General features: G+C 40.2%; 1 protein-coding gene and 1 long non-coding RNA gene across 2 annotated transcripts; one reads left to right on the forward strand and one right to left on the reverse strand.

The window, feature by feature from the left end:
• Nucleotides 1–4,947: 4,947 nt before the first annotated feature.
• LOC146643384 (uncharacterized) lies at nt 4,948–7,497 on the reverse strand. Its single transcript, XR_014909442.1, has 3 exons — nt 7,401–7,497; nt 6,318–6,403; nt 4,948–6,149 (listed from the first exon to the last, which is right to left on the reverse strand). It is a non-coding gene; the product is annotated as an uncharacterized LOC146643384 (long non-coding RNA).
• Nucleotides 7,498–18,771: 11,274 nt separating this feature from the next.
• LOC146643385 (uncharacterized) lies at nt 18,772–25,756 on the forward strand. Its single transcript, XM_085396978.1, has 2 exons — nt 18,772–20,705; nt 23,899–25,756. The coding sequence occupies exons 1-2, from the start codon at nt 18,922–18,924 to the stop codon at nt 25,754–25,756; spliced, it is 3,642 nt and encodes a 1,213-aa protein (XP_085253104.1). The 5' UTR covers nt 18,772–18,921.
• The last annotated feature ends 568 nt before the right edge of the window (nt 25,757–26,324 follow it).

Below are 26,324 nucleotides of genomic sequence, written 5' to 3' on the forward strand. Positions count from 1 at the left end.
TGTATTTCTGGAGTGCATCTCAGCTGCAGATGTGTCGGCTTCTTGAAACCAGAAGTGACCATATTTGGGTGGAAAGCTGAAGCTGTTTCATTAGCAACTGAAGATGTAAACAGTTTCCTGGCCACCAGTGACCAGCAGGGGGCAGCCCTCAGCTCCTTCACTCTGTGACACCAGCAAACTGCTAACCCCGATCATCTTCAGCAGGCCGCCTGGAATGATTTTGTTTTAGCTGTAAAACTGTCATTAAAAAAAATCAGCTGAGAGCATGAGATTTGGTCTCTTTTTTCAGGACAATTACTTCTTTCAACATCTGGAAGTTGTTTTGCTCTATATGTTTTGCTGTATACTATAAGAGTGTAATCAGTGATTAAGAACATAAATAAACAAAATTAAAATGTTACCGTTTTTACGGAATAAGACCCTCAGAACTTACATGAATAATAGACTGATAAACAATCCCCCTGGTAGAGCTCCAAAAAACAGTTCCTGCCAAAGCTGTAGGCGAAGGCCTGCGCTGGACTGCTGACACTTGTGCTCACCTTTATTTTTCCTGAGTGGATCATAAACCCACTCTGCTCTACAATCCCTCAAAGCCCTGCTTTTTCAGGGGTTGGAAGAGGGCTGGGTAGTGTATGTTTGCTAATGGTGACATTTCATATATGGAATTAAAAAAACAAAAACATGGCATGAAACGCTAAAAACAGAGAAAGAACAAAAGAATATTTAAAAAATGACAAAAAAATACCAAAATGTCTGATAAAATGCTCTCTCTCCACATTCATCTTCCCGGGGCTGCTGTGACGCGGTGCTTGGGATTACCATAATGCCTCTAATATCCCTGTTTTCAGGATCCGTTGGAATTTTTTTACATTGCACAAACTGTTCAAGAGTTATGGTAGTTTAAAGAAACGTTACAGAAACCTGTCGCCAGGCATGGGTTAAGGCTAAAGGGCATAAGGCTCGGGGGCTTTTCCTACTTTTCCCATTAACGATGCACCAAAGTAATTAAATGATAGATTTCTTTCATTTTATACACAAACGTCTCAGAATTTAAGCCCCAAAAGTCATACTGACAGATTACTTTAATTTACTACAGAGGCATTTCTTTATCACTTAGAACAGCGGTCCCCAACCCCCGGGCCTCGGACCGGTACCGGGCCGCGAGAGTTGGGGCTCAGGTGTGAAATGTATGGTTTTCGGGGTTTTTATTGGTTTTCAGCGTTATTTTGTTATCGTTTTTATCATTAACTCGGTTTTCCTGGGTCTCTTCACGTGTGTTATGAATAAATCTTCTTTTTTTCGGTACCGGTACTAGTTTTATTTTGTTGTATTTATCCGCGACACCTTAAAGGCCGGTCCGTGAAAATATTGTCGGGCATAAACCGGTCCGTGGCGCAAAAAAGGTTGGAGACCGCTGACTTAGAAAACCTGAGACAGTTGAAATTGCACTCTTTTGTCTTATATTAAGATCTCTCATTGATTAAATGTGTGGTTAGACTTCTTCACTCTGACAGAAGTTGGAGTTTAAGTGGTCCAGCCCACGTACGATCAAAGTGGGGCTTCCCAGTCACAATCATTTCTCTTTGAATCTCCATATTTGACCTTTATTAATAAATTATCTTTAAATCACCAAAATGTAGCTGCACATAATTTAACTCATTCCAGGAAGAGAGCCCTCAGATTTTAAAAGGTCTTCGCTGGCTTCCTGCAATTTCCAGTATTTTTTAAATTATTTTTTTAATTGGTGTTCCTAATGCAGATTTATTCTTGAAAAGTGGAGCTGCATAAGAATCTAAACCCGATCTTATGACGATTAGTTAATTTGCAAAGTAAAATAAAGTATTTAGCACCTATGTAAAAGTTATGATCATATTTAAGTAGCATTACAGTTCACAGGTTGCATATTCAAATAAATAATACATTTTTTAAAAAGTAGCTAAAGTACCTCATGTATCATTTCACATGAGTGAATCATGTCCATAATATTATTGGGTTATAATTATTGATGTCTGTATCTCTTTAATGTTGCAGCTGGTTATAATTTTAGTTGCCCTGTAGCTCAATCAAACTAAAAGGAAAGCAAAGTTTTAAAATAAGTAGTACAGTGTACAGAAAAATATACAGTGCATGGAAGTACTTAAAGTACAAGTCCATTGAAAGTGAGTAAAGTACTTGAGTAAATGTACTCAGTTACATTCCCACTGGTGCTTTTATTTAATGGTGTTGGGGACAGTAAGATTAACAATACTCTAGTCCAATGGCTTTGACTGTAAGATACAAATAGAGACTCTGGCGTCCTGTTAGCTTTAGAATCAGTTTTAAAAATCTTATTTTTTAACATTTCAACAAACCTTGAATTGTCCAGTAACTCTCAGGGCTTTTACTGGCTTTCCATTCCATCATGTGTGAGTTAAAAACACCAGGACAGTCATGGTGAAAACTCGTGGCTGAGCTCATTAACCAATGGGTGGCATAACAGTAGCCATGGCCGTCCTTTATACTGGCTTGGTTAGCATGCTGCATCCATGAACTGTACGGCTGCAGCAGACACCTGCTAATAAAGACCTCTGCTTCATAAAGAGAGGCTTTGAGGAGAAGCTGTTGGCAGAATTAACAGCACAGCAAGCAAAATATTTCTCAGATAATTCCATTAAAAATGCTCCAAAAGACCCCAAAAAAAATCTATAGAATTTTATGTCTATTTTTTAATTTTATTATTTTATGTCTCGATTTTATTACTGTTTAAATCAGGTACTGGTTACACTTTATGACCTTTAACTGTTTCTTTAATGGATTGTTCTGTCTTGTTTGGTGGTGGTTTTCAATTTTGCACTTACCTGGGCTGTGAGACACATAATTTCATCTCTTTGTCTTTTAAGATGACTAGAATGACAAATAAAGCGAACTTGAACACTACATTGACACACCCATAATTCTAAGAGTTACAAAGGAAACCAACACATACAGTAGATATGAAGGGGAAAATGAGCAGTGAGCTTGAGTTTATTTCTGCTGCTCTAACTTGGACATTTTAACATGTGAGTCAATAGGGACTGACTTGCCTTTGGAGTCGGCCCCTGCTGGCCACCAGAGGAACTGCAGTTTTGCTTCATTTTCTGCCCAATCTCGACATTTCCCTCTTCTGGTATTTTCTCGTCTTTCCCCGTCAATAAAGGAGAAAGACAAAGATATAAATCCCCAGCAAGTTCAAATAGCTGCCCTCTCCCAGAACTGGAGGTTACTTCCTGTTAAAAGGGAAATTTTTCTTCCCACTGTTGCCAAGTGCTTGCTCAAAGGGGCACATCACTTGCCTCATTTTATTTATTTCCTAACTTGTGAAGCATTTTTGATCAAAACTATTGTTTTTAAATGTGCTATATAAATAAATAAATTTTGATTTGATTATGATTTGATCTGATCGCTGGGTTTCTTTCCAGTCATATGGGGTCTTTAGCATACAATTTAAAGCACTTGAAATGATTTTTGGCACTATAGAAATAAAACTGAATAAATATATATGCTCATCATTAAATGTTCCCCTTAAGTGTTTTTAAACATGTGTTAAAATGAAAGGGAAGGATATACCTTACAAGATGTTTACATTCTTCACTATTTTATATCCTTCCTCGATCTTTAATAATTATAAAATTATCCGTTTATTTTGGCCCAGTGATAGACTGCCAACTGTCCATAGACTGTCCTAGGAGTACTCTGCTCCTATTGTCCCCTCAACCCTGAAGTGGATAAGCTGTTAAGCGCATGGATGTCTGATTAATGCAGTGCAGTAAGAACTAGCAGTTACCTTCCATGTAAATATTAGTAATCAAACAAATGAAATTACACTCAAATGCAGGAAAAAAAATGAGGAAATTCACTACTTAATGAAATCTTTTTAGTTACTTTCCATCACTGTGCTCTTGGTGCTTTAAATGCACAGTCATGACTGCACAAAGAGGATCAGTGAAGTGCAGAAAAAGCGTGCAGGAACAACACTGCGTGAGGACACATCTTCATTCACTGCTTCACCCTTCACGTGTGCTCAGCTCCTTCTGACAACATCATGGCTCATTTGTAATTTCGCTTTCAGCCCGTTTGCAGTAAAAGTCATTGTGCGAGCATCCAGGAATAAGCTAATGACCCCTGTGGCTGAAACAGATTAAGCCTTGTCATAGAATAAAATGGTCTTTTGGAGCTTGACAGACTGTAGATTAAACATGCGGTGCATTAATTCACTGCATTGAGGTCGTGGACAGTAATTTATGTCAGCAATTTAAAATCCTCCAGCAGAGTCTAAAACACTTTACAGAGACTGGTTAACGGAGGAGTTCACTGGAGGAAGGACATGTCTCTTTACTGTCTTTTAGCATCTGTTCTTAAAAACAAACCAGCTGCACAGTTTGTTGCAGGCTCTGCAGCAAAGCTGAAGCCCTCTATGGAGCTTTAAAATCAGTCCTTTAACACATCTTAAGGTTTAATTTGAATCAAAAAGACGAATGTTACCAAATAAAACCAAGGGAGGTACAAAAGTACAACATTTATTGCAGAATACAGTTAAGTAAATAGAAATACTTGAGTAAAGTAGAATCTAAGCTGGGGCGCTTCTGCTGTTGGTTTGTTTTCTATCAGTGCAACACTGCCACCTTGTGTTTAAACTGTGGGGGGACAAGGGAAAAGTGAAATTTGGATCTTCTCCAGCTTTGATGGCACCATGCCTTTGCTTCACTTCAGTCTATCCACAGTCAGGTTAATTTCTCACCAAGATCTTGCACTGATGAAGCACATCCCAAAGATTCTCAAAGGGGTCAAAATATGGACTTGATGATCCAAGTGTGAAAATGATGCCTCCTGCTCCCCAAACCACTCTTTCATGGTTTGATCCTGGTTAATCATTTTGGAACACACACACACACACACACACACACACACACACACACACACACACACACACACACACACACACACACAACAGAAAACCATAAGAAGTCCTGTTTGCAGTTTGCCACAAGCCATGTGGGGGACACAGCAAACATGTGGAAGAAGGTGCTCTGGTCAGATGAGACCAAAAGGGAACTTTTTGGCCAAAATGCAAAACACTGTGTGTGGCGGAAAACTAACACTGCACATCACTCTGAACACACCATCCCCACTGTCAAATATGGGGGTGGCAGCATCATGCTCTGGGGGTGCTTCTCTTCAGCAGGGACAGGGAAGCTGGTCAGAGTTGATGGGAAGATGGATGGAGCCAAATACAGGGCAATCTTGGAAGAAAACCTCTTAGAGTCTGCAAAAGACCTGAGACTGGGGCAGAGGTTCACCTTCCAGCAGGACAACGACCCTAAACATAAAGCCAGGGCAACAATGGAATGGTTTAAAACAAAACATCCATGTGTTAGAATAGCCCAGTCAAAGTCCAGATCTAAATCCAATCGAGAATCTGTGGCAAGATCTGAAAACTGCTGTTCACAAACGCTGTCCATCCAATCTGACTGAGCTGGAGCTGTTTTGCAAAGAAGAATGGGCAAGCACTTCAGTCTCTAGATGTGCAAAGCTGGTAGAGACATACCTGGTCAAACTTAAGCTCTCCTCTGTCTGCAGCAAACTTGCAGGCAGCAGCTTCTCCCCCCTCGCTCACATGCGTAAGTGCTCAGTCGCCTAGTGCCCAAGCTCGGATCATACCAAAATTAGGGGGAATTTACGACTGTGCGCTATGTGCTTCGAATATTGTATAGTTTTTGTTTTATACAGTTGTCAGTCAGGCATCTAACTATGAGACAAATTACACTCCAAAAAACCCCGGGCTTCTGAAACAACAGCCCGGGCTTAAGCCCAGTAATGTCCCACTTGTCAGTCTGGACAGCCCTGACCACCAACCGAAACATATTCATGTCATGAAAGCATATTTTTTAAAAATGGCTAAGCAAACACAGCCAATAACCTTCATTCTGATGATCTGCAGAATGATTTGGGCACAAAACAAATTTCACTGTTCAAAAACTTGCAAACTATATACTGTGTGGACAGTGTGGACTGATCATATCCCACAAACTAAGTTTGTGCAGACTAAACTGTCTTTGTATTCACTTACACAACATGTCTCTCAGGATTAACTGGAGTCATCAGCAACAGCATAGAGCAATCAGGTCTCAAGTCTAATAACAGAAGACAGGAAAAGATCAATAAAGAAACAACTTCCCCAAACCAAAGCACAAATGAAACAATAAGTAAAACAGGTTGATCTAAAGTATAATTAAAGCTCAGCCTGATTAATATAAATGTCACTGACAATTATTAATATATTGGAAAACCAAAATAGTTACCACTCAGTTAAAGACTTTCTGTCCAACTGCTTCTTCTTACAGACTTGTAAGGGTTTGATGTAACCTGGGGAGTGCTGGTCCCGAGCCTCAAAGACCATAAGAAGCAAGCAGAGGGAGAAAAAACAGAAAATTATTTAGAAACTGATTTGATCCTTAATGGCTGTGCAGCAGTTATAACTTACAACACAGAAGGTCAATGTAGTAGACCTCATACAACCAAATTAGACTAGCACATATAGTACTAAAATCCTCTATTACTGTGTCTGAATTTGTGGCATTAACACTGTTAGTTTAGGCCTAAAGAGATGTGTTTAAAGAAAAGACCACCTAACTTAAATGTAATCATTGCACGCTTGTTAAAAGCTAACTTTCAATATATAAAGTCTCTAATAAGCACAATTACCAGATAAAACATATGGCAGTGTTTATATGTGACACAGGCAACCCCAACATGTTCTGATGATTCAACTGTGGGATTTAGCTTCATTATTTAGAATATAGAAGAAGCTATAAAGCCAACATAGACTTTAACCATTTAGCAAGCCACGAATCTGGTTTATGGCTTTGGACTTTCACAACAAAAAATGTGTCTAAACACATGTTTTAACAAAACAAATACTGTTGTTGTTCTTCTTCTTCTTATTGTTTAAAATGTAATTACACAGATATGTTTGTTAAATGTAAAAGCAGTTTGCTTATGGCTAAAGGCTAGATTTGACATTAATAGATGCCACAGATGTTCAAAAGCTGCCTCAAAGCATTCAAATAAATACAGGGGTTAAGAATAAACGGTTCATATGTTAGAAAGTTTTATATGGACTAAAAACAAGCCCCCAACCTTAACGGCTGCACCTTTCGAAAAGGTTTCTTCTGGGCTCTTATATAATAGCTGCTCACTTTTCTATTTCAATTAATCAAAATAAAGTTTCACTTTTTAAAACTGTGGGGTTAATTTGAAGTAACAGGAGCCGAGAGGCAGCAGCAACGTTAGGCTAACACTAGCTAGCTAGCAAGATCATAAATCTGGTGCTAAACTGAGAGAAGGCACAAAAGCAGTTTGAATAACAGTAAACATTTACTCACCAAATCAGTATATAACGTAAGGAATCACAGCAATGACAAGCGGCTCGATAAAACCATTCTCCACAAGGCCTTTCCATGAAGTTCGTCTTGAATCGCTAACGAAGAAGAATAAAACCAGCCAAGTGCAGATGAAGTGGGCGAAGATGAAGCAGGGCAGCACGGAGGCGAAAGGAGCGAGGGCAGTGAGACGAGATGAGAAACAGTGTGACGGCCTTTTAAGTTCTGGAAAAATATAAACAAAAATCAATAGAAAGCCTTCAACCTGGTTTTATTTAGATTTGTTTAGATTGTGTTCCCCCTCAGACTGACACATCTGAATTAAAACTGATAAACAGGATTTAAAAGGACACTGAGCAGCAGATCAGTCCGTGTAGAAACAGGACATAAGGTTAAGGAACAGGGGGGATCATTTGATTGTGGTCATTTTTTGATCTGACTCAGTGATGCTGGCTTCTCTCCTGGACACATCTTCCCTTTGCATGCAATTCACTGATGTAGAATAGGTGTAACACGGTGAAGGACCAGGGCGCCTGACTGTAGCATGATAAATAATAAGCTAATCAGAATTGCTTCGCCTACGGAGGCCGAATGTTTGAATAAAACACAGGAAACACAAATAGAGCCCAAAAATAAATATATTATTTATGTTAAGTTGATGCTGAGTTTATAGACAGATATACAAAAAATAAATATGCATATATCACAACAAAAACAATAGTAATAATACAAAACAGCTCATTCCTCATTTCCCCTTTAATTTAATGACTGATATGTTGAAATGGTTTGACACACAGTGAAATGATTTAATGCACAGCAGAAAGTGCATATTCAAATTCATCTCCACATTAAGATGAGTGTAGCCTGGAAAATGGTTAGCCACACAGGACACAAACACTGGGGTTCTTAACGTGCAGTTTTTATTGTCAATAACCAAAAATGTCCTTTGACCTTTACTTTTGTCAAACAGCAGCCATGTGGACTTGTACTGAACACTGACAACATGAGAGGTAACGTGGCAAAGTAACAGAATAAACGATTTTTAAAAAAAGATGTGCCGGCACAATATGAGGAAGAAAGGAAATGAAATAAAATACAAAAAAACACAAAAATACGGCAGTGGCCTCTGTCTGTGCAGAACAAAATACAAAGAGCTAAATCACACAAGGCTCCTTTAAAAAAAAAAAAAAGTGGAAGTGTTACATACATTTTCTATAAACACTGATATTCCACAGCAATCTCAGCTCACTTGGAATACTGCAGCACACAGCTCACAACTTATCCCTTGCATGCAGAAAATAGCCGCTCATACACATACAGGTCCTTTGCATCATCCATTTCAGAAACACATCATCTTGTTAAAATACTGATGTTTTACCACTGCACTACAATTATACCAATATCTTTCAACGAGTTATGTGCATATTTAACAATTCCTTACCAACAATTTAACTTCTTCACAACAATCCGATCCACATCCACAAATAAAAGTAAACAGGAAGTCCCAAGATGCATTTCTTGGTAAGTTTTTTTGGGGAAACTGCAGGTAAAGCCTTAAGCACTGCTCCCCCCGTGACCACAATATGTAACTACACAAACCAATAAAATTAACAGGTTCAAGTGCACATAACATGCAGATAACATGCAGATAACAAAAGAAATAGCACAAGAAATAACATAAAATTACTCAATAACATTGTTGTCTTAACATACATGGAAATAAAGAAACAACATTTTAAGACCCTGTTTTGAACCTTATATGGATATTTGGTTAACTGAAGGTTAACTGGCATGTTTTCTGCTACTGCAAACATACGAAATCCCATCTCATCTTTAGGTTGCTGCTCTGCGCTGGTCCTTTTCAGCTCATCTTTGTCAGGATTTGGATGGAAGACTTTATAATAAATAACTTTAAGTATTAGACCGAGGACGTAAACTGCAATAACACAGGCAGCTGTGATTAAAGCGTGCATGGGCTGTATCACAAAATCAGGAAGATGTTTGCTCATCTTCCAGCACCACACAGCACAGAGGATGCAAATATCAGTCATTATCAGTCAATAACCAGCATTTTTCCGTCTACAGAAAATGAAAATGGACTTTCTTTTGGTACTGTCACGAATACCTCGTACATTAAGGGATAGTATTTTTAAGGAACTGAAATGTAAGTCTGCCATAGGGGAAGAAGGGAACAAATAAAGTGAACTGGATGTCTGTTATTAAATTAACTGAAACTTGTAACGTGCTAAGGTATAAACACCTAAAGAAGATGCTCTCAAAAGGGAACAATAAGTTTTCAGTACCTCAGTAAAATTTATCAGACTGTTTTTTCTTTTTTCAATGAAGTGACCAAAATGCAAATTAATCGAGCCATGACGTCAGAAGCTCTGTTCTTTGTGGGCGTTACCTATTTTCAATCAGACAATGGGGAACGTTGTTGTGGGCGGGGCCTGTTTCAAAGATGAAAGGCAAGAGAATCAGGCTTGTGACATCACAGTCAACCCAACTCTATAAATAGCAGGTGAGACCCACACAGGACAAGCACGTTTCTTACAGTCACGAGCGATTCACTGGATGAACTTTTGTTCTGCTGCCCTCAGTCATATCTGAATATCTGTTTCATTGTAACACCGTAGCGTTGTTTCAAATGTCAAAAATGAGCAACCAAAAAGCAAAACCACAATTTGTGTGCACTTTGCCAAAGAGTACACTGGACAGCCTTATTCAGGTGAGGAAAGCCTTCCAAAACACTCTCTCTGAAAATAACATTTTAAAAGAGGATACAAAGACAGCCAGACAGCAAATCAAACAGCTGATGGCCCAAATTTCCCTGATGCGTGCCGAGCTGGACCAGTATGAGATCCAAGCTGGAGAACTCACTGATGAATCAGTGTCACGCAAAGTGGAAATGAGCAGCGCCACCAAAGAAAAAGGGGATCAGACTTGTTCAGGTCAGACCAACAACTTTGACCTTGACATGAACCGTCTGAAACAGCAGCTTCAGCAGAGGGACAGCGAAATCCTGACCCTGAAACAGGAGAAGGACAGTCTGTCTCCCAAACCTGCACAGCTTCAGACACACAAGAATCCCAAAGTTGTGTGCACGCTGCCAAAGAGTATAGTGGACGACCTTGTTCGGGTTAGGAAAGCCTTCCTAAAAGCTCTGTCCGAAAATAAACGTTTAAAAGAGGATTCAAAGACAGCCAGACAGCAAATCAAACAGCTGATGGCCCAAATTTCCCTGATGGGTACCAAGCTGGAACAATTTAAGATCCAAGCTGGAGAAGAAAAGGAGGAACAGACCATCGCCTTTGACCTTGAAATGAACTGTGTGAAAGAGCAGCTTGGGCAGAGTGACAGCAAAATCCTGATCCTGAAACAGGAGAAGGAAAGTCTGTCTGCTGAGCTCGCACAGCTTCAGAAACACCAGGCCTCTCTGGCAGACACTCTGTGGAATGAGAAAAAACACAGAGAGAATCTGGAGCAGGAGAAGAAAGTGCTGGAGGAAGAAAGTAAAGTCCTGGAAGAGCAGAAAGTGGTGAAGGACACAAAAGAAATTCAGAAAATTCTGGACGAGCAGACCCAAGAATTAGTGGAGGCAAAGACTGAGACAGTAGAGACGGCAACCCCAGAGTCGCCCTCATCAGAAACCCTCCAGGTGTATCACAGTGCAGATGAGACCAACCAAATACTGGAGACAAAGGCTGAAACATCAACACTGGAGAAAACACTGAAAATGGAGGATAAGTTGCGCGTCAACAGACTGATCCAGTCGGTGGTTTCTCAGGCCATAGAAAAAGTCTCCTCTAAATACAAGCTCTTCACAGAGCGCCTCACTCCCGACTGCATCAGCGATCGCCTGATTGAGAAAATCTGGCCTGATGTTGAGAAGAAACATTTGGATCTGTCCCCAAAACGGCTGAAAAATCTAGACAAGGCCATTCTCAAGAATCTTTCCAAAGCACATAACTGCAAGGAAAAATATTTGATTTTTAATCTGAGGGAACAGCTTGATAATATTACTGTCCCAGCCTTCACCGAAAAGCTGTTGTCATTACCAAGAAGAGTCCTCAGTGTCTCTAAACACAGAGAAGAGTACAAGGAAGTGGTGAAAAACGTCACTAAAGATCTGGTAATGCACGCTATGAGCCAAGAAAATGAGACGACAACATGGCGTCCAGGAACATCAGATTTTATTATACAGAAGCTTTCCCATAAGATCTGGAACAAAATTCTGTCCAAAAACTACAAAATGACCTTGGAGAACATTGAACAACTCGCCCTGACGGTGTACAACGAACTCCATGACAGGTGGGATTCTCCAGCACTCTTATTGAAGTCAAGCAACCCAGTGGTTGACGAAGCAATCATCAAAAGCTTCAAAAAACACGCCAAACTGAGGAGCCAAAACATCATCTTTAGGGCTTTCTCGTGTGCACGCTAAAATTGAACTGACACGTGCATGCCACTATGTGGCAAAACTCTTAAAGTGGCTTAAAATATTCATTGAAATTGGGCATCTAAATTTAATTTTAAGACCAGGTGGTTAAAAAGAACCCCTCTTCTTCTCCCAACTTCCTTCCCTCATCACCAACTGGCCGAGGCAGATGGCCACCCCATCCCAGAGCCTGGGTCTGCCGGAGGTTTCTCTCTTTTCAAAGAGAGTTTTTCCTTCCCACTGTCGCCAAAGTGCTTGCTCTAGGGGGTTGGACTTTTTGTGCATTATTGTAGGGTCTTGACCTTACAATATAAAGCACCATGAGGGAAGTGTTGTTGGGGCTTGGTGCTGTTTCTTAGCTCAAAATGTCCAATTACAACAGGACATTTTGAGTTCAGAAACAGCACCAAACCACAAAATAAAATAAAAAATAAAAATAAAAAAAACTTTGAATTTGTGCTTTGTTCTATTTGCTGTAAATTTGCTAAGAATGTCATATCAGATTAGAATTGTTTGTCTCAATATCATGTATCGTAGCATCACCCTGTAGTTCAATTTGAAGTGGATGTCACAGTAATGTCTTTCTGTATGTGTGAAAAACACGGGAGATACTCAAAGTATAACCGGTGTTTGAGGTTAGCTGGTTACATTTGTTTAGATATTCTACTCTCCGTGTTCCAGATCCCCAGAATTGATATTTTCACCAAATGGTCTTTTCTGCCTGCCAGTGTGTCATGCAGTTTTCAAGATTAAAGACTTTGGATAAGAAGAAAAATAAATCCCCACTCCTGGAAATGCATCTAGCCTTCATAACAATATTATTTACAGACAATTAATTATTTTAATTTTGAATAGAAAGCCTTCAACCTGGTTTTATTTAGATTTGTTTAGATTGTGTTCCCCCTCAGACTGACACATCTGAATTAAAACTGATAAACAGGATTTAAAAGGACACTGAGCAACAGATCAGTCCATGTAGAAACAGGACATAAGGTTAAGGAACAGGGGGGATCATTTGATTGTGATAATTTTTTGATCTGACTCAGTGATGCTGGCTTCTCTCCTGGACACATCTTCCCTTTGCATGCAATTCACTGATGTAGAATAGGTGTAACACGGTGAAGGACCAGGGCGCCTGACTGTAGCATGATAAATAATAAGCTAATCAGAATTGCTTCGCCTACGGAGGCCGAATGTTTGAATAAAACACAGGAAACACAAATAGAGCCCAAAAATAAATATATTATTTATGTTAAGTTGATGCTGAGTTTATAGACAGATATACAAAAAATAAATATGCAAATATATCACAACAAAAACAATAGTAATAATACAAAACAGCTCATTCCTCATTTCCCCTTTAATTTAATGACTGATATGTTGAAATGGTTTGACACACAGTGAAATGATTTAATGCTCAGCAGGAAGTGCATATTCAAATTCATCTCCACATTAAGATGAGTGTAGCCTGGAAAATGGTTAGCCACACAGGACACAAATACTGGGGTTCTTAACGTGCAGTTTTTATTGTCAATAACCAAAAATGTCCTTTGACCTTTACTTTTGTCAAACAGCAACCATGTGGACTTGTACTGAACACTGACAACATGAGAGGTAACGTGGCAAAGTAACAGAATAAACGATTTTTAAAAAAAGATGTGCCGGCACAATATGAGGAAGAAAGGAAATGAAATAAAATACAAAAAAACACAAAAATACGGCCGTCAATGAAGTGACCAAAATGCAAATTAATCGAGCCATGACGTCAGAAGCTCTGTTCTTTGTGGGCGTTACCCATTTCAATCAGCCAATAGGGAACGTTGTTGTGGGCGGGGCCTGTTTCAAAGATGAAAGGCAAGAGAATCAGGCTTGTGACATCACAGTCAACCCAACTCTATAAATAGCAGGTGAGACCCACACAGGACAAGCACGTTTCTTACAGTCACGAGCGATTCACTGGATGAACTTTTGTTCTGCTGCCCTCAGTCATATCTGAATATCTGTTTCATTGTAACACCGTAGCGTTGTTTCAAATGTCAAAAATGAGCAACCACAAAGCAAAACCACAATTTGTGTGCACTTTGCCAAAGAGTACACTGGACAGCCTTATTCAGGTGAGGAAAGCCTTCCAAAACACTCTCTCTGAAAATAACATTTTAAAAGAGGATACAAAGACAGCCAGACAGCAAATCAAACAGCTGATGGCCCAAATTTCCCTGATGCGTGCCGAGCTGGACCAGTATGAGATCCAAGCTGGAGAACTCACTGATGAATCAGTGTCACGCAAAGTGGAAATGAGCAGCGCCACCAAAGAAAAAGGGGATCAGACTTGTTCAGGTCAGACCAACAACTTTGACCTTGACATGAACCGTCTGAAACAGCAGCTTCAGCAGAGGGACAGCGAAATCCTGACCCTGAAACAGGAGAAGGACAGTCTGTCTCCCAAACCTGCACAGCTTCAGACACACGAGAATCCCAAAGTTGTGTGCACGCTGCCAAAGAGTATAGTGGACGACCTTGTTCGGGTTAGGAAAGCCTTCCTAAAAGCTCTGTCCGAAAATAAACGTTTAAAAGAGGATTCAAAGACAGCCAGACAGCAAATCAAACAGCTGATGGCCCAAATTTCCCTGATGGGTACCAAGCTGGAACAATTTAAGATCCAAGCTGGAGAAGAAAAGGAGGAACAGACCATCGCCTTTGACCTTGAAATGAACTGTGTGAAAGAGCAGCTTGGGCAGAGTGACAGCAAAATCCTGATCCTGAAACAGGAGAAGGAAAGTCTGTCTGCTGAGCTCGCACAGCTTCAGCAACACCAGGCCTCTCTGGCAGACACTCTGTGGAATGAGAAAAAACACAGAGAGAATCTGGAGCAGGAGAAGAAAGTGCTGGAGGAAGAAAGTAAAGTCCTGGAAGAGCAGAAAGTGGTGAAGGACACAAAAGAAATTCAGAAAATTCTGGACGAGCAGACCCAAGAATTAGCGGAGGCAAAGACTGAGACAGTAGAGACGGCAACCCCAGAGTCGCCCTCATCAGAAACCCTCCAGGTGTATCACAGTGCAGATGAGACCAAACAAATACTGGAGACAAAGGCTGAAACACCAACACTGGAGAAAACACTGAAAATGGAGGATAAGTTGCGCGTCAACAGACTGATCCAGTCGGTGGTTTTTCAGGCCATAGAAAAAGTCTCCTCTAAATACAAGCTCTTCACAGAGCGCCTCACTCCCGACTGCATCAGCGATCGCCTGATTGAGAAAATCTGGCCTGATGTTGAGAAGAAACATTTGGATCTGTCCCCAAAACGGCTGAAAAATCTAGACAAGGCCATTCTCAAGAATCTTTCCAAAGCACATAACTGCAAGGAAAAATATTTGATTTTTAATCTGAGGGAACAGCTTGATAATATTACTGTCCCAGCCTTCACCGAAAAGCTGTTGTCATTACCAAGAAGAGTCCTCAGTGTCTCTAAACACAGAGAAGAGTACAAGGAAGTGGTGAAAAACGTCACTAAAGATCTGGTAATGCACGCTATGAGCCAAGAAAATGAGACGACAACATGGCGTCCAGGAACATCAGATTTTATTATACAGAAGCTTTCCCATAAGATCTGGAACAAAATTCTGTCCAAAAACTACAAAATGTCCTTGGAGAACATTGAACAACTCGCCCTGACGGTGTACAACGAACTCCATGACAGGTGGGATTCTCCAGCACTCTTATTGAAGTCAAGCAACCCAGTGGTTGACGAAGCAATCATCAAAAGCTTCAAAAAACACGCCAAACTGAGGAGCCAAAACATCATCTTTAGGGCTTTCTCGTGTGCACGCTAAAATTGAACTGACACGTGCATGCCACTATGTGGCAAAACTCTTAAAGTGGCTTAAAATATTCATTGAAATTGGGCATCTAAATTTAATTTTAAGACCAGGTGGTTAAAAAGAACCCCTCTTCTTCTCCCAACTTCCTTCCCTCATCACCAACTGGCCGAGGCAGATGGCCACCCCATCCCAGAGCCTGGGTCTGCCGGAGGTTTCTCTCTTTTCAAAGAGAGTTTTTCCTTCCCACTGTCGCCAAAGTGCTTGCTCTAGGGGGTTGGACTTTTTGTGCAATATTGTAGGGTCTTGACCTTACAATATAAAGCACCATGAGGGAAGTGTTGTTGGAGTTTGGTGCTGTTTCTTAGCTCAAAATGTCCAATTACAACAGGACATTTTGAGTTCAGAAACAGCACCAAACCACAAAATAAAATAAAATAAAAATAAAAAATAAAAAAAAACTTTGAATTTGTGCTTTGTTCTATTTGCTGTAAATTTGCTAAGAATGTCATATCAGATTAGAATTGTGTGTCTCAATATCATGTATCGTAGCATCGCCCTGTAGTTCAATTTGAAGTGGATGTCACAGTAATGTCTTTCTGTATGTGTGAAAAACACGGGAGATACTCAAAGTATAACCGGTGTTTGAGGTTAGCTGGTTGCATTTGTTTAGATATTCTACTCTCCGTGTTCCAGATCCCCAGAATTGATATTTTCACCAAATGGTCTTTTCTGCCTGCCAGTGTGTCATGCAGTTTTCAAGATTAAAGACTTTGGATAAGAAGAAAAATAAATCCCCACTCCTGGAAATGCATCTAGCCTTCATAACAATATTATTTACAGACAATTAATTATTTTAATTTTGAATAGAAAGCCTTCAACCTGGTTTTATTTAGATTTGTTTAGATTGTGTTCCCCCTCAGACTGACACATCTGAATTAAAACTGATAAACAGGATTTAAAAGGACACTGAGCAACAGATCAGTCCATGTAGAAACAGGACATAAGGTTAAGGAACAGGGGGGATCATTTGATTGTGATAATTTTTTGATCTGACTCAGTGATGCTGGCTTCTCTCCTGGACACATCTTCCCTTTGCATGCAATTCACTGATGTAGAATAGGTGTAACACGGTGAAGGACCAGGGCGCCTGACTGTAGCATGATAAATAATAAGCTAATCAGAATTGCTTCGCCTACGGAGGCCGAATGTTTGAATAAAACACAGGAAACAGAAATAGAGCCCAAAAATAAATATATTATTTATGTTAAGTTGATGCTGAGTTTATAGACAGATATACAAAAAATAAATATGCATATATCACAACAAAAACAATAGTAATAATACAAAACAGCTCATTCCTCATTTCCCCTTTAATTTAATGACTGATATGTTGAAATGGTTTGACACACAGTGAAATGATTTAATGCTCAGCAGGAAGTGCATATTCAAATTCATCTCCACATTAAGATGAGTGTAGCCTGGAAAATGGTTAGCCACACAGGACACAAACACTGGGGTTCTTAATGTGCAGTTTTTATTGTCAATAACCAAAAATGTCCTTTGACCTTTACTTTTGTCAAACAGCAGCCATGTGGACTTGTACTGAACACTGACAACATGAGAGGTAACGTGGCAAAGTAACAGAATAAACGATTTTTAAAAAAAGATGTGCCGGCACAATATGAGGAAGAAAGGAAATGAAATAAAATAAAATACAAAACACAAAAATACGGCAGTGGCCTCCGTCTGTGCAGAACAAAATACAAAGAGCTAAATCACACAAGGCTCCTTTAAAAAAAAAAAGTGGAAGTGTTACATACATTTTCTATAAACACTGATATTCCACAGCAATCTCAGCTCACTTGGAATACTGCAGCACACAGCTCACAACTTATCCCTTGCATGCAGAAAATAGCCGCTCATACACATACAGGTCCTTTGCATCATCCATTTCAGAAACACATCATCTTGTTAAAATACTGATGTTTTACCACTGCACTACAATTATACCAATATCTTTCAACGAGTTATGTGCATATTTAACAATTCCTTACCAACAATTTAACTTCTTCACAACAATCCGATCCACATCCACAAATAAAAGTAAACAGGAAGTCCCAAGATGCATTTCTTGGTAAGTTTTTTTGGGGAAACTGCAGGTAAAGCCTTAAGCACTGCTCCCCCCGCGACCACAATATGTAACTACACAAACCAATAAAATTAACAGGTTCAAGTGCACATAACATGCAGATAACATGCAGATAACAAAAGAAATAGCACAAGAAATAACATAAAATTACTCAATAACATTGTTGTCTTAACATACATGGAAATAAAGAAACAACATTTTAAGACCCTGTTTTGAACCTTATATGGATATTTGGTTAACTGAAGGTTAACTGGCATGTTTTCTGCTACTGCAAACATACGAAATCCCATCTCATCTTTAGGTTGCTGCTCTGCGCTGGTCCTTTTCAGCTCATCTTTGTCAGGATTTGGATGGAAGACTTTATAATAAATAACTTTAAGTATTAGACCGAGGACGTAAACTGCAATAACACAGGCAGCTGCGATTAAAGCGTGCATGGGCTGTATCACAAAATCAGGAAGATGTTTGCTCATCTTCCAGCACCACACAGCACAGAGGATGCAAATATCAGTCATTATCAGTCAATAACCAGCATTTTTCCGTCTACAGAAAATGAAAATGGACTTTCTTTTGGTACTGTCACGAATACCTCGTACATTAAGGGATAGTATTTTTAAGAAACTGAAATGTAAGTCTGCCATAGGGGAAGAAGGGAACAAATAAAGTGAACTGGATGTCTGTTATTAAATTAACTGAAACTTGTAACGTGCTAAGGTATAAACACCTAAAGAAGATGCTCTCAAAAGGGAACAATAAGTTTTCAGTACCTCAGTAAAATTTATCAGACTGTTTTTTCTTTTTTCAATGAAGTGACCAAAATGCAAATTAATCGAGCCATGACGTCAGAAACTCTGATAGCCTGTTCTTTGTGGGCGTTCCCCATTTTCAATCAGCCAATAGGGAACGTTGTTGTGGGCGGGGCCTGTTTCAAAGATGAAAGGCAAGAGAATCAGGCTTGTGACATCACAGTCAACCCAACTCTATAAATAGCAGGTGAGACCCACACAGGACAAGCACGTTTCTTACAGTCACGAGCGATTCACTGGATGAACTTTTGTTCTGCTGCCCTCAGTCATATCTGAATATCTGTTTCATTGTAACACCGTAGCGTTGTTTCAAATGTCAAAAATGAGCAACCAAAAAGCAAAACCACAATTTGTGTGCACTTTGCCAAAGAGTACACTGGACAGCCTTATTCAGGTGAGGAAAGCCTTCCAAAACACTCTCTCTGAAAATAACATTTTAAAAGAGGATACAAAGACAGCCAGACAGCAAATCAAACAGCTGATGGCCCAAATTTCCCTGATGCGTGCCGAGCTGGACCAGTATGAGATCCAAGCTGGAGAACTCACTGATGAATCAGTGTCACGCAAAGTGGAAATGAGCAGCGCCACCAAAGAAAAAGGGGATCAGACTTGTTCAGGTCAGACCAACAACTTTGACCTTGACATGAACCGTCTGAAACAGCAGCTTCAGCAGAGGGACAGCGAAATCCTGACCCTGAAACAGGAGAAGGACAGTCTGTCTCCCGAACCTGCACAGCTTCAGACACACGAGAATCCCAAAGTTGTGTGCACGCTGCCAAAGAGTATAGTGGACGACCTTGTTCGGGTTAGGAAAGCCTTCCTAAAAGCTCTGTCCGAAAATAAACGTTTAAAAGAGGATTCAAAGACAGCCAGACAGCAAATCAAACAGCTGATGGCCCAAATTTCCCTGATGGGTACCAAGCTGGAACAATTTAAGATCCAAGCTGGAGAAGAAAAGGAGGAACAGACCATCGCCTTTGACCTTGAAATGAACTGTGTGAAAGAGCAGCTTGGGCAGAGTGACAGCAAAATCCTGATCCTGAAACAGGAGAAGGAAAGTCTGTCTGCTGAGCTCGCACAGCTTCAGCAACACCAGGCCTCTCTGGCAGACACTCTGTGGAATGAGAAAAAACACAGAGAGAATCTGGAGCAGGAGAAGAAAGTGCTGGAGGAAGAAAGTAAAGTCCTGGAAGAGCAGAAAGTGGTGAAGGACACAAAAGAAATTCAGAAAATTCTGGACGAGCAGACCCAAGAATTAGTGGAGGCAAAGACTGAGACAGTAGAGACGGCAACCCCAGAGTCGCCCTCATCAGAAACCCTCCAGGTGTATCACAGTGCAGATGAGACCAAACAAATACTGGAGACAAAGGCTGAAACACCAACACTGGAGAAAACACTGAAAATGGAGGATAAGTTGCGCGTCAACAGACTGATCCAGTCGGTGGTTTTTCAGGCCATAGAAAAAGTCTCCTCTAAATACAAGCTCTTCACAGAGCGCCTCACTCCCGACTGCATCAGCGATCGCCTGATTGAGAAAATCTGGCCTGATGTTGAGAAGAAACATTTGGATCTGTCCCCAAAACGGCTGAAAAATCTAGACAAGGCCATTCTCAAGAATCTTTCCAAAGCACATAACTGCAAGGAAAAATATTTGATTTTTAATCTGAGGGAACAGCTTGATAATATTACTGTCCCAGCCTTCACCGAAAAGCTGTTGTCATTACCAAGAAGAGTCCTCAGTGTCTCTAAACACAGAGAAGAGTACAAGGAAGTGGTGAAAAACGTCACTAAAGATCTGGTAATGCACGCTATGAGCCAAGAAAATGAGACGACAACATGGCGTCCAGGAACATCAGATTTTATTATACAGAAGCTTTCCCATAAGATCTGGAACAAAATTCTGTCCAAAAACTACAAAATGTCCTTGGAGAACATTGAACAACTCGCCCTGACGGTGTACAACGAACTCCATGACAGGTGGGATTCTCCAGCACTCTTATTGAAGTCAAGCAACCCAGTGGTTGACGAAGCAATCGTCAAAAGCTTCAAAAAACACGCCAAACTGAGGAGCCAAAACATCATCTTTAGGGCTTTCTCGTGTGCACGCTAAAATTGAACTGACACGTGCATGCCACTATGTGGCAAAACTCTTAAAGTGGCTTAAAATATTCATTGAAATTGGGCATCTAAATTTAATTTTAAGACCAGGTGGTTAAAAAGAACCCCTCTTCTTCTCCCAACTTCCTTCCCTCATCACCAACTGGCCGAGGCAGATGGCCACCCCATCCCAGAGCCTGGGTCTGCCGGAGGTTTCTCTCTTTTCAAAGAGAGTTTTTCCTTCCCACTGTCGCCAAAGTGCTTGCTCTAGGGGGTTGGACTTTTTGTGCAATATTGTAGGGTCTTGACCTTACAATATAAAGCACCATGAGGGAAGTGTTGTTGGGGCTTGGTGCTGTTTCTTAGCTCAAAATGTCCAATTACAACAGGACATTTTGAGTTCAGAAACAGCACCAAACCACAAAATAAAATAAAAAATAAAAATAAAAAAAACTTTGAATTTGTGCTTTGTTCTATTTGCTGTAAATTTGCTAAGAATGTCATATCAGATTAGAATTGTGTGTCTCAATATCATGTATCGTAGCATCGCCCTGTAGTTCAATTTGAAGTGGATGTCACAGTAATGTCTTTCTGTATGTGTGAAAAACACGGGAGATACTCAAAGTATAACCGGTGTTTGAGGTTAGCTGGTTGCATTTGTTTAGATATTCTACTCTCCGTGTTCCAGATCCCCAGAATTGATATTTTCACCAAATGGTCTTTTCTGCCTGCCAGTGTGTCATGCAGTTTTCAAGATTAAAGACTTTGGATAAGAAGAAAAATAAATCCCCACTCCTGGAAATGCATCTAGCCTTCATAACAATATTATTTACAGACAATTAATTATTTTAATTTTGAATAGAAAGCCTTCAACCTGGTTTTATTTAGATTTGTTTAGATTGTGTTCCCCCTCAGACTGACACATCTGAATTAAAACTGATAAACAGGATTTAAAAGGACACTGAGCAGCAGATCAGTCCGTGTAGAAACAGGACATAAGGTTAAGGAACAGGGGGGATCATTTGATTGTGATAATTTTTTGATCTGACTCAGTGATGCTGGCTTCTCTCCTGGACACATCTTCCCTTTGCATGCAATTCACTGATGTAGAATAGGTGTAACACGGTGAAGGACCAGGGCGCCTGACTGTAGCATGATAAATAATAAGCTAATCAGAATTGCTTCGCCTACGGAGGCCGAATGTTTGAATAAAACACAGGAAACAGAAATAGAGCCCAAAAATAAATATATTATTTATGTTAAGTTGATGCTGAGTTTATAGACAGATATACAAAAAATAAATATGCAAATATATCACAACAAAAACAATAGTAATAATACAAAACAGCTCATTCCTCATTTCCCCTTTAATTTAATGACTGATATGTTGAAATGGTTTGACACACAGTGAAATGATTTAATGCACAGCAGAAAGTGCATATTCAAATTCATCTCCACATTAAGATGAGTGTAGCCTGGAAAATGGTTAGCCACACAGGACACAAACACTGGGGTTCTTAACGTGCAGTTTTTATTGTCAATAACCAAAAATGTCCTTTGACCTTTACTTTTGTCAAACAGCAGCCATGTGGACTTGTACTGAACACTGACAACATGAGAGGTAACGTGGCAAAGTAACAGAATAAACGATTTTTAAAAAAAGATGTGCCGGCACAATATGAGGAAGAAAGGAAATGAAATAAAATACAAAACACAAAAATACGGCAGTGGCCTCTGTCTGTGCAGAACAAAATACAAAGAGCTAAATCACACAAGGCTCCTTTAAAAAAAAAAAAGTGGAAGTGTTACATACATTTTTTATAAACACTGATATTCCACAGCAATCTCAGCTCACTTGGAATACTGCAGCACACAGCTCACAACTTATCCCTTGCATGCAGAAAATAGCCGCTCATACACATACAGGTCCTTTGCATCATCCATTTCAGAAACACATCATCTTGTTAAAATACTGATGTTTTACCACTGCACTACAATTATACCAATATCTTTCAACGAGTTATGTGCATATTTAACAATTCCTTACCAACAATTTAACTTCTTCACAACAATCCGATCCACATCCACAAATAAAAGTAAACAGGAAGTCCCAAGATGCATTTCTTGGTAAGTTTTTTTGGGGAAACTGCAGGTAAAGCCTTAAGCACTGCTCCCCCCGTGACCACAATATGTAACTACACAAACCAATAAAATTAACAGGTTCAAGTGCACATAACATGCAGATAACATGCAGATAACAAAAGAAATAGCACAAGAAATAACATAAAATTACTCAATAACATTGTTGTCTTAACATACATGGAAATAAAGAAACAACATTTTAAGACCCTGTTTTGAACCTTATATGGATATTTGGTTAACTGAAGGTTAACTGGCATGTTTTCTGCTACTGCAAACATACGAAATCCCATCTCATCTTTAGGTTGCTGCTCTGCGCTGGTCCTTTTCAGCTCATCTTTGTCAGGATTTGGATGGAAGACTTTATAATAAATAACTTTAAGTATTAGACCGAGGACGTAAACTGCAATAACACAGGCAGCTGTGATTAAAGCGTGCATGGGCTGTATCACAAAATCAGGAAGATGTTTGCTCATCTTCCAGCACCACACAGCACAGAGGATGCAAATATCAGTCATTATCAGTCAATAACCAGCATTTTTCCGTCTACAGAAAATGAAAATGGACTTTCTTTTGGTACTGTCACGAATACCTCGTACATTAAGGGATAGTATTTTTAAGGAACTGAAATGTAAGTCTGCCATAGGGGAAGAAGGGAACAAATAAAGTGAACTGGATGTCTGTTATTAAATTAACTGGAAACTTGTAACGTGCTAAGGTATAAACACCTAAAGAAGATGCTCTCAAAAGGGAACAATAAGTTTTCAGTACCTCAGTAAAATTTATCAGACAGTTTTTTCTTTTTTCAATGAAGTGACCAAAATGCAAATTAATCGAGCCATGACGTCAGAAGCTCTGTTCTTTGTGGGCGTTACCTATTTTCAATCAGACAATGGGGAACGTTGTTGTGGGCGGGGCCTGTTTCAAAGATGAAAGGCAAGAGAATCAGGCTTGTGACATCACAGTCAACCCAACTCTATAAATAGCAGGTGAGACCCACACAGGACAAGCACGTTTCTTACAGTCACGAGCGATTCACTGGATGAACTTTTGTTCTGCTGCCCTCAGTCATATCTGAATATCTGTTTCATTGTAACACCGTAGCGTTGTTTCAAATGTCAAAAATGAGCAACCAAAAAGCAAAACCACAATTTGTGTGCACTTTGCCAAAGAGTACACTGGACAGCCTTATTCAGGTGAGGAAAGCCTTCCAAAACACTCTCTCTGAAAATAACATTTTAAAAGAGGATACAAAGACAGCCAGACAGCAAATCAAACAGCTGATGGCCCAAATTTCCCTGATGCGTGCCGAGCTGGACCAGTATGAGATCCAAGCTGGAGAACTCACTGATGAATCAGTGTCACGCAAAGTAGAAATGAGCAGCGCCACCAAAGAAAAAGGGGATCAGACTTGTTCAGGTCAGACCAACAACTTTGACCTTGACATGAACCGTCTGAAACAGCAGCTTCAGCAGAGGGACAGCGAAATCCTGACCCTGAAACAGGAGAAGGACAGTCTGTCTCCCGAACCTGCACAGCTTCAGACACACGAGAATCCCAAAGTTGTGTGCACGCTGCCAAAGAGTATAGTGGACGACCTTGTTCGGGTTAGGAAAGCCTTCCTAAAAGCTCTGTCCGAAAATAAACGTTTAAAAGAGGATTCAAAGACAGCCAGACAGCAAATCAAACAGCTGATGGCCCAAATTTCCCTGATGGGTACCAAGCTGGAACAATTTAAGATCCAAGCTGGAGAAGAAAAGGAGGAACAGACCATCGCCTTTGACCTTGAAATGAACTGTGTGAAAGAGCAGCTTGGGCAGAGTGACAGCAAAATCCTGATCCTGAAACAGGAGAAGGAAAGTCTGTCTGCTGAGCTCGCACAGCTTCAGCAACACCAGGCCTCTCTGGCAGACACTCTGTGGAATGAGAAAAAACACAGAGAGAATCTGGAGCAGGAGAAGAAAGTGCTGGAGGAAGAAAGTAAAGTCCTGGAAGAGCAGAAAGTGGTGAAGGACACAAAAGAAATTCAGAAAATTCTGGACGAGCAGACCCAAGAATTAGTGGAGGCAAAGACTGAGACAGTAGAGACGGCAACCCCAGAGTCGCCCTCATCAGAAACCCTCCAGGTGTATCACAGTGCAGATGAGACCAAACAAATACTGGAGACAAAGGCTGAAACACCAACACTGGAGAAAACACTGAAAATGGAGGATAAGTTGCGCGTCAACAGACTGATCCAGTCGGTGGTTTTTCAGGCCATAGAAAAAGTCTCCTCTAAATACAAGCTCTTCACAGAGCGCCTCACTCCCGACTGCATCAGCGATCGCCTGATTGAGAAAATCTGGCCTGATGTTGAGAAGAAACATTTGGATCTGTCCCCAAAACGGCTGAAAAATCTAGACAAGGCCATTCTCAAGAATCTTTCCAAAGCACACAACTGCAAGGAAAAATATTTGATTTTTAATCTGAGGGAACAGCTTGATAATATTACTGTCCCAGCCTTCACCGAAAAGCTGTTGTCATTACCAAGAAGAGTCCTCAGTGTCTCTAAACACAGAGAAGAGTACAAGGAAGTGGTGAAAAACGTCACTAAAGATCTGGTAATGCACGCTATGAGCCAAGAAAATGAGACGACAACATGGCGTCCAGGAACATCAGATTTTATTATACAGAAGCTTTCCCATAAGATCTGGAACAAAATTCTGTCCAAAAACTACAAAATGTCCTTGGAGAACATTGAACAACTCGCCCTGACGGTGTACAACGAACTCCATGACAGGTGGGATTCTCCAGCACTCTTATTGAAGTCAAGCAACCCAGTGGTTGACGAAGCAATCGTCAAAACCTTCAAAAAACACGCCAAACTGAGGAGCCAAAACATCATCTTTAGGGCTTTCTCGTGTGCACGCTAAAATTGAACTGACACGTGCATGCCACTATGTGGCAAAACTCTTAAAGTGGCTTAAAATATTCATTTAAATTGGGCATCTAAATTTAATTTTAAAACCAGGTGGTTAAAAAGAACCCCTCTTCTTCTCCCAACTTCCTTCCCTCATCACCAACTGGCCGAGGCAGATGGCCACCCCATCCCAGAGCCTGGGTCTGCCGGAGGTTTCTCTCTTTTCAAAGAGAGTTTTTCCTTCCCACTGTCGCCAAAGTGCTTTCTCTAGGGGGTTGGACTTTTTGTGCAATATTGTAGGGTCTTGACCTTACAATATAAAGCACCATGAGGGAAGTGTTGTTGGAGTTTGGTGCTGTTTCTTAGCTCAAAATGTCCAATTACAACAGGACATTTTGAGTTCAGAAACAGCACCAAACCACAAAATAAAATAAAAAAAAAAATAAAAAAAACTTTGAATTTGTGCTTTGTTCTATTTGCTGTAAATTTGCTAAGAATGTCATATCAGATTAGAATTGTGTGTCTCAATATCATGTATCGTAGCATCACCCTGTAGTTCAATTTGAAGTGGATGTCACAGT

Source organism: Rhamphochromis longiceps, linkage group LG22 (assembly GCF_057381845.1).
Source record: "Rhamphochromis longiceps isolate RC_006_pf linkage group LG22, R_longiceps_female_GT1.1, whole genome shotgun sequence".
Lineage (NCBI taxonomy): Eukaryota > Metazoa > Chordata > Actinopteri > Cichliformes > Cichlidae > Rhamphochromis > Rhamphochromis longiceps.

Bases quoted from the DNA above. Each gene is read 5' to 3' on its own strand.
- LOC146643385 (XM_085396978.1), top strand. From the start codon at position 18,922: ATGTCAAAAATGAGCAACCAAAAAGCAAAACCACAATTTGTGTGCACT. The intron at 20,706-23,898 runs GTGTGCACGCTA...ATGAACTTTTGT, and splicing joins ATCATCTTTAGGGCTTTCTC to TCTGCTGCCCTCAGTCATAT.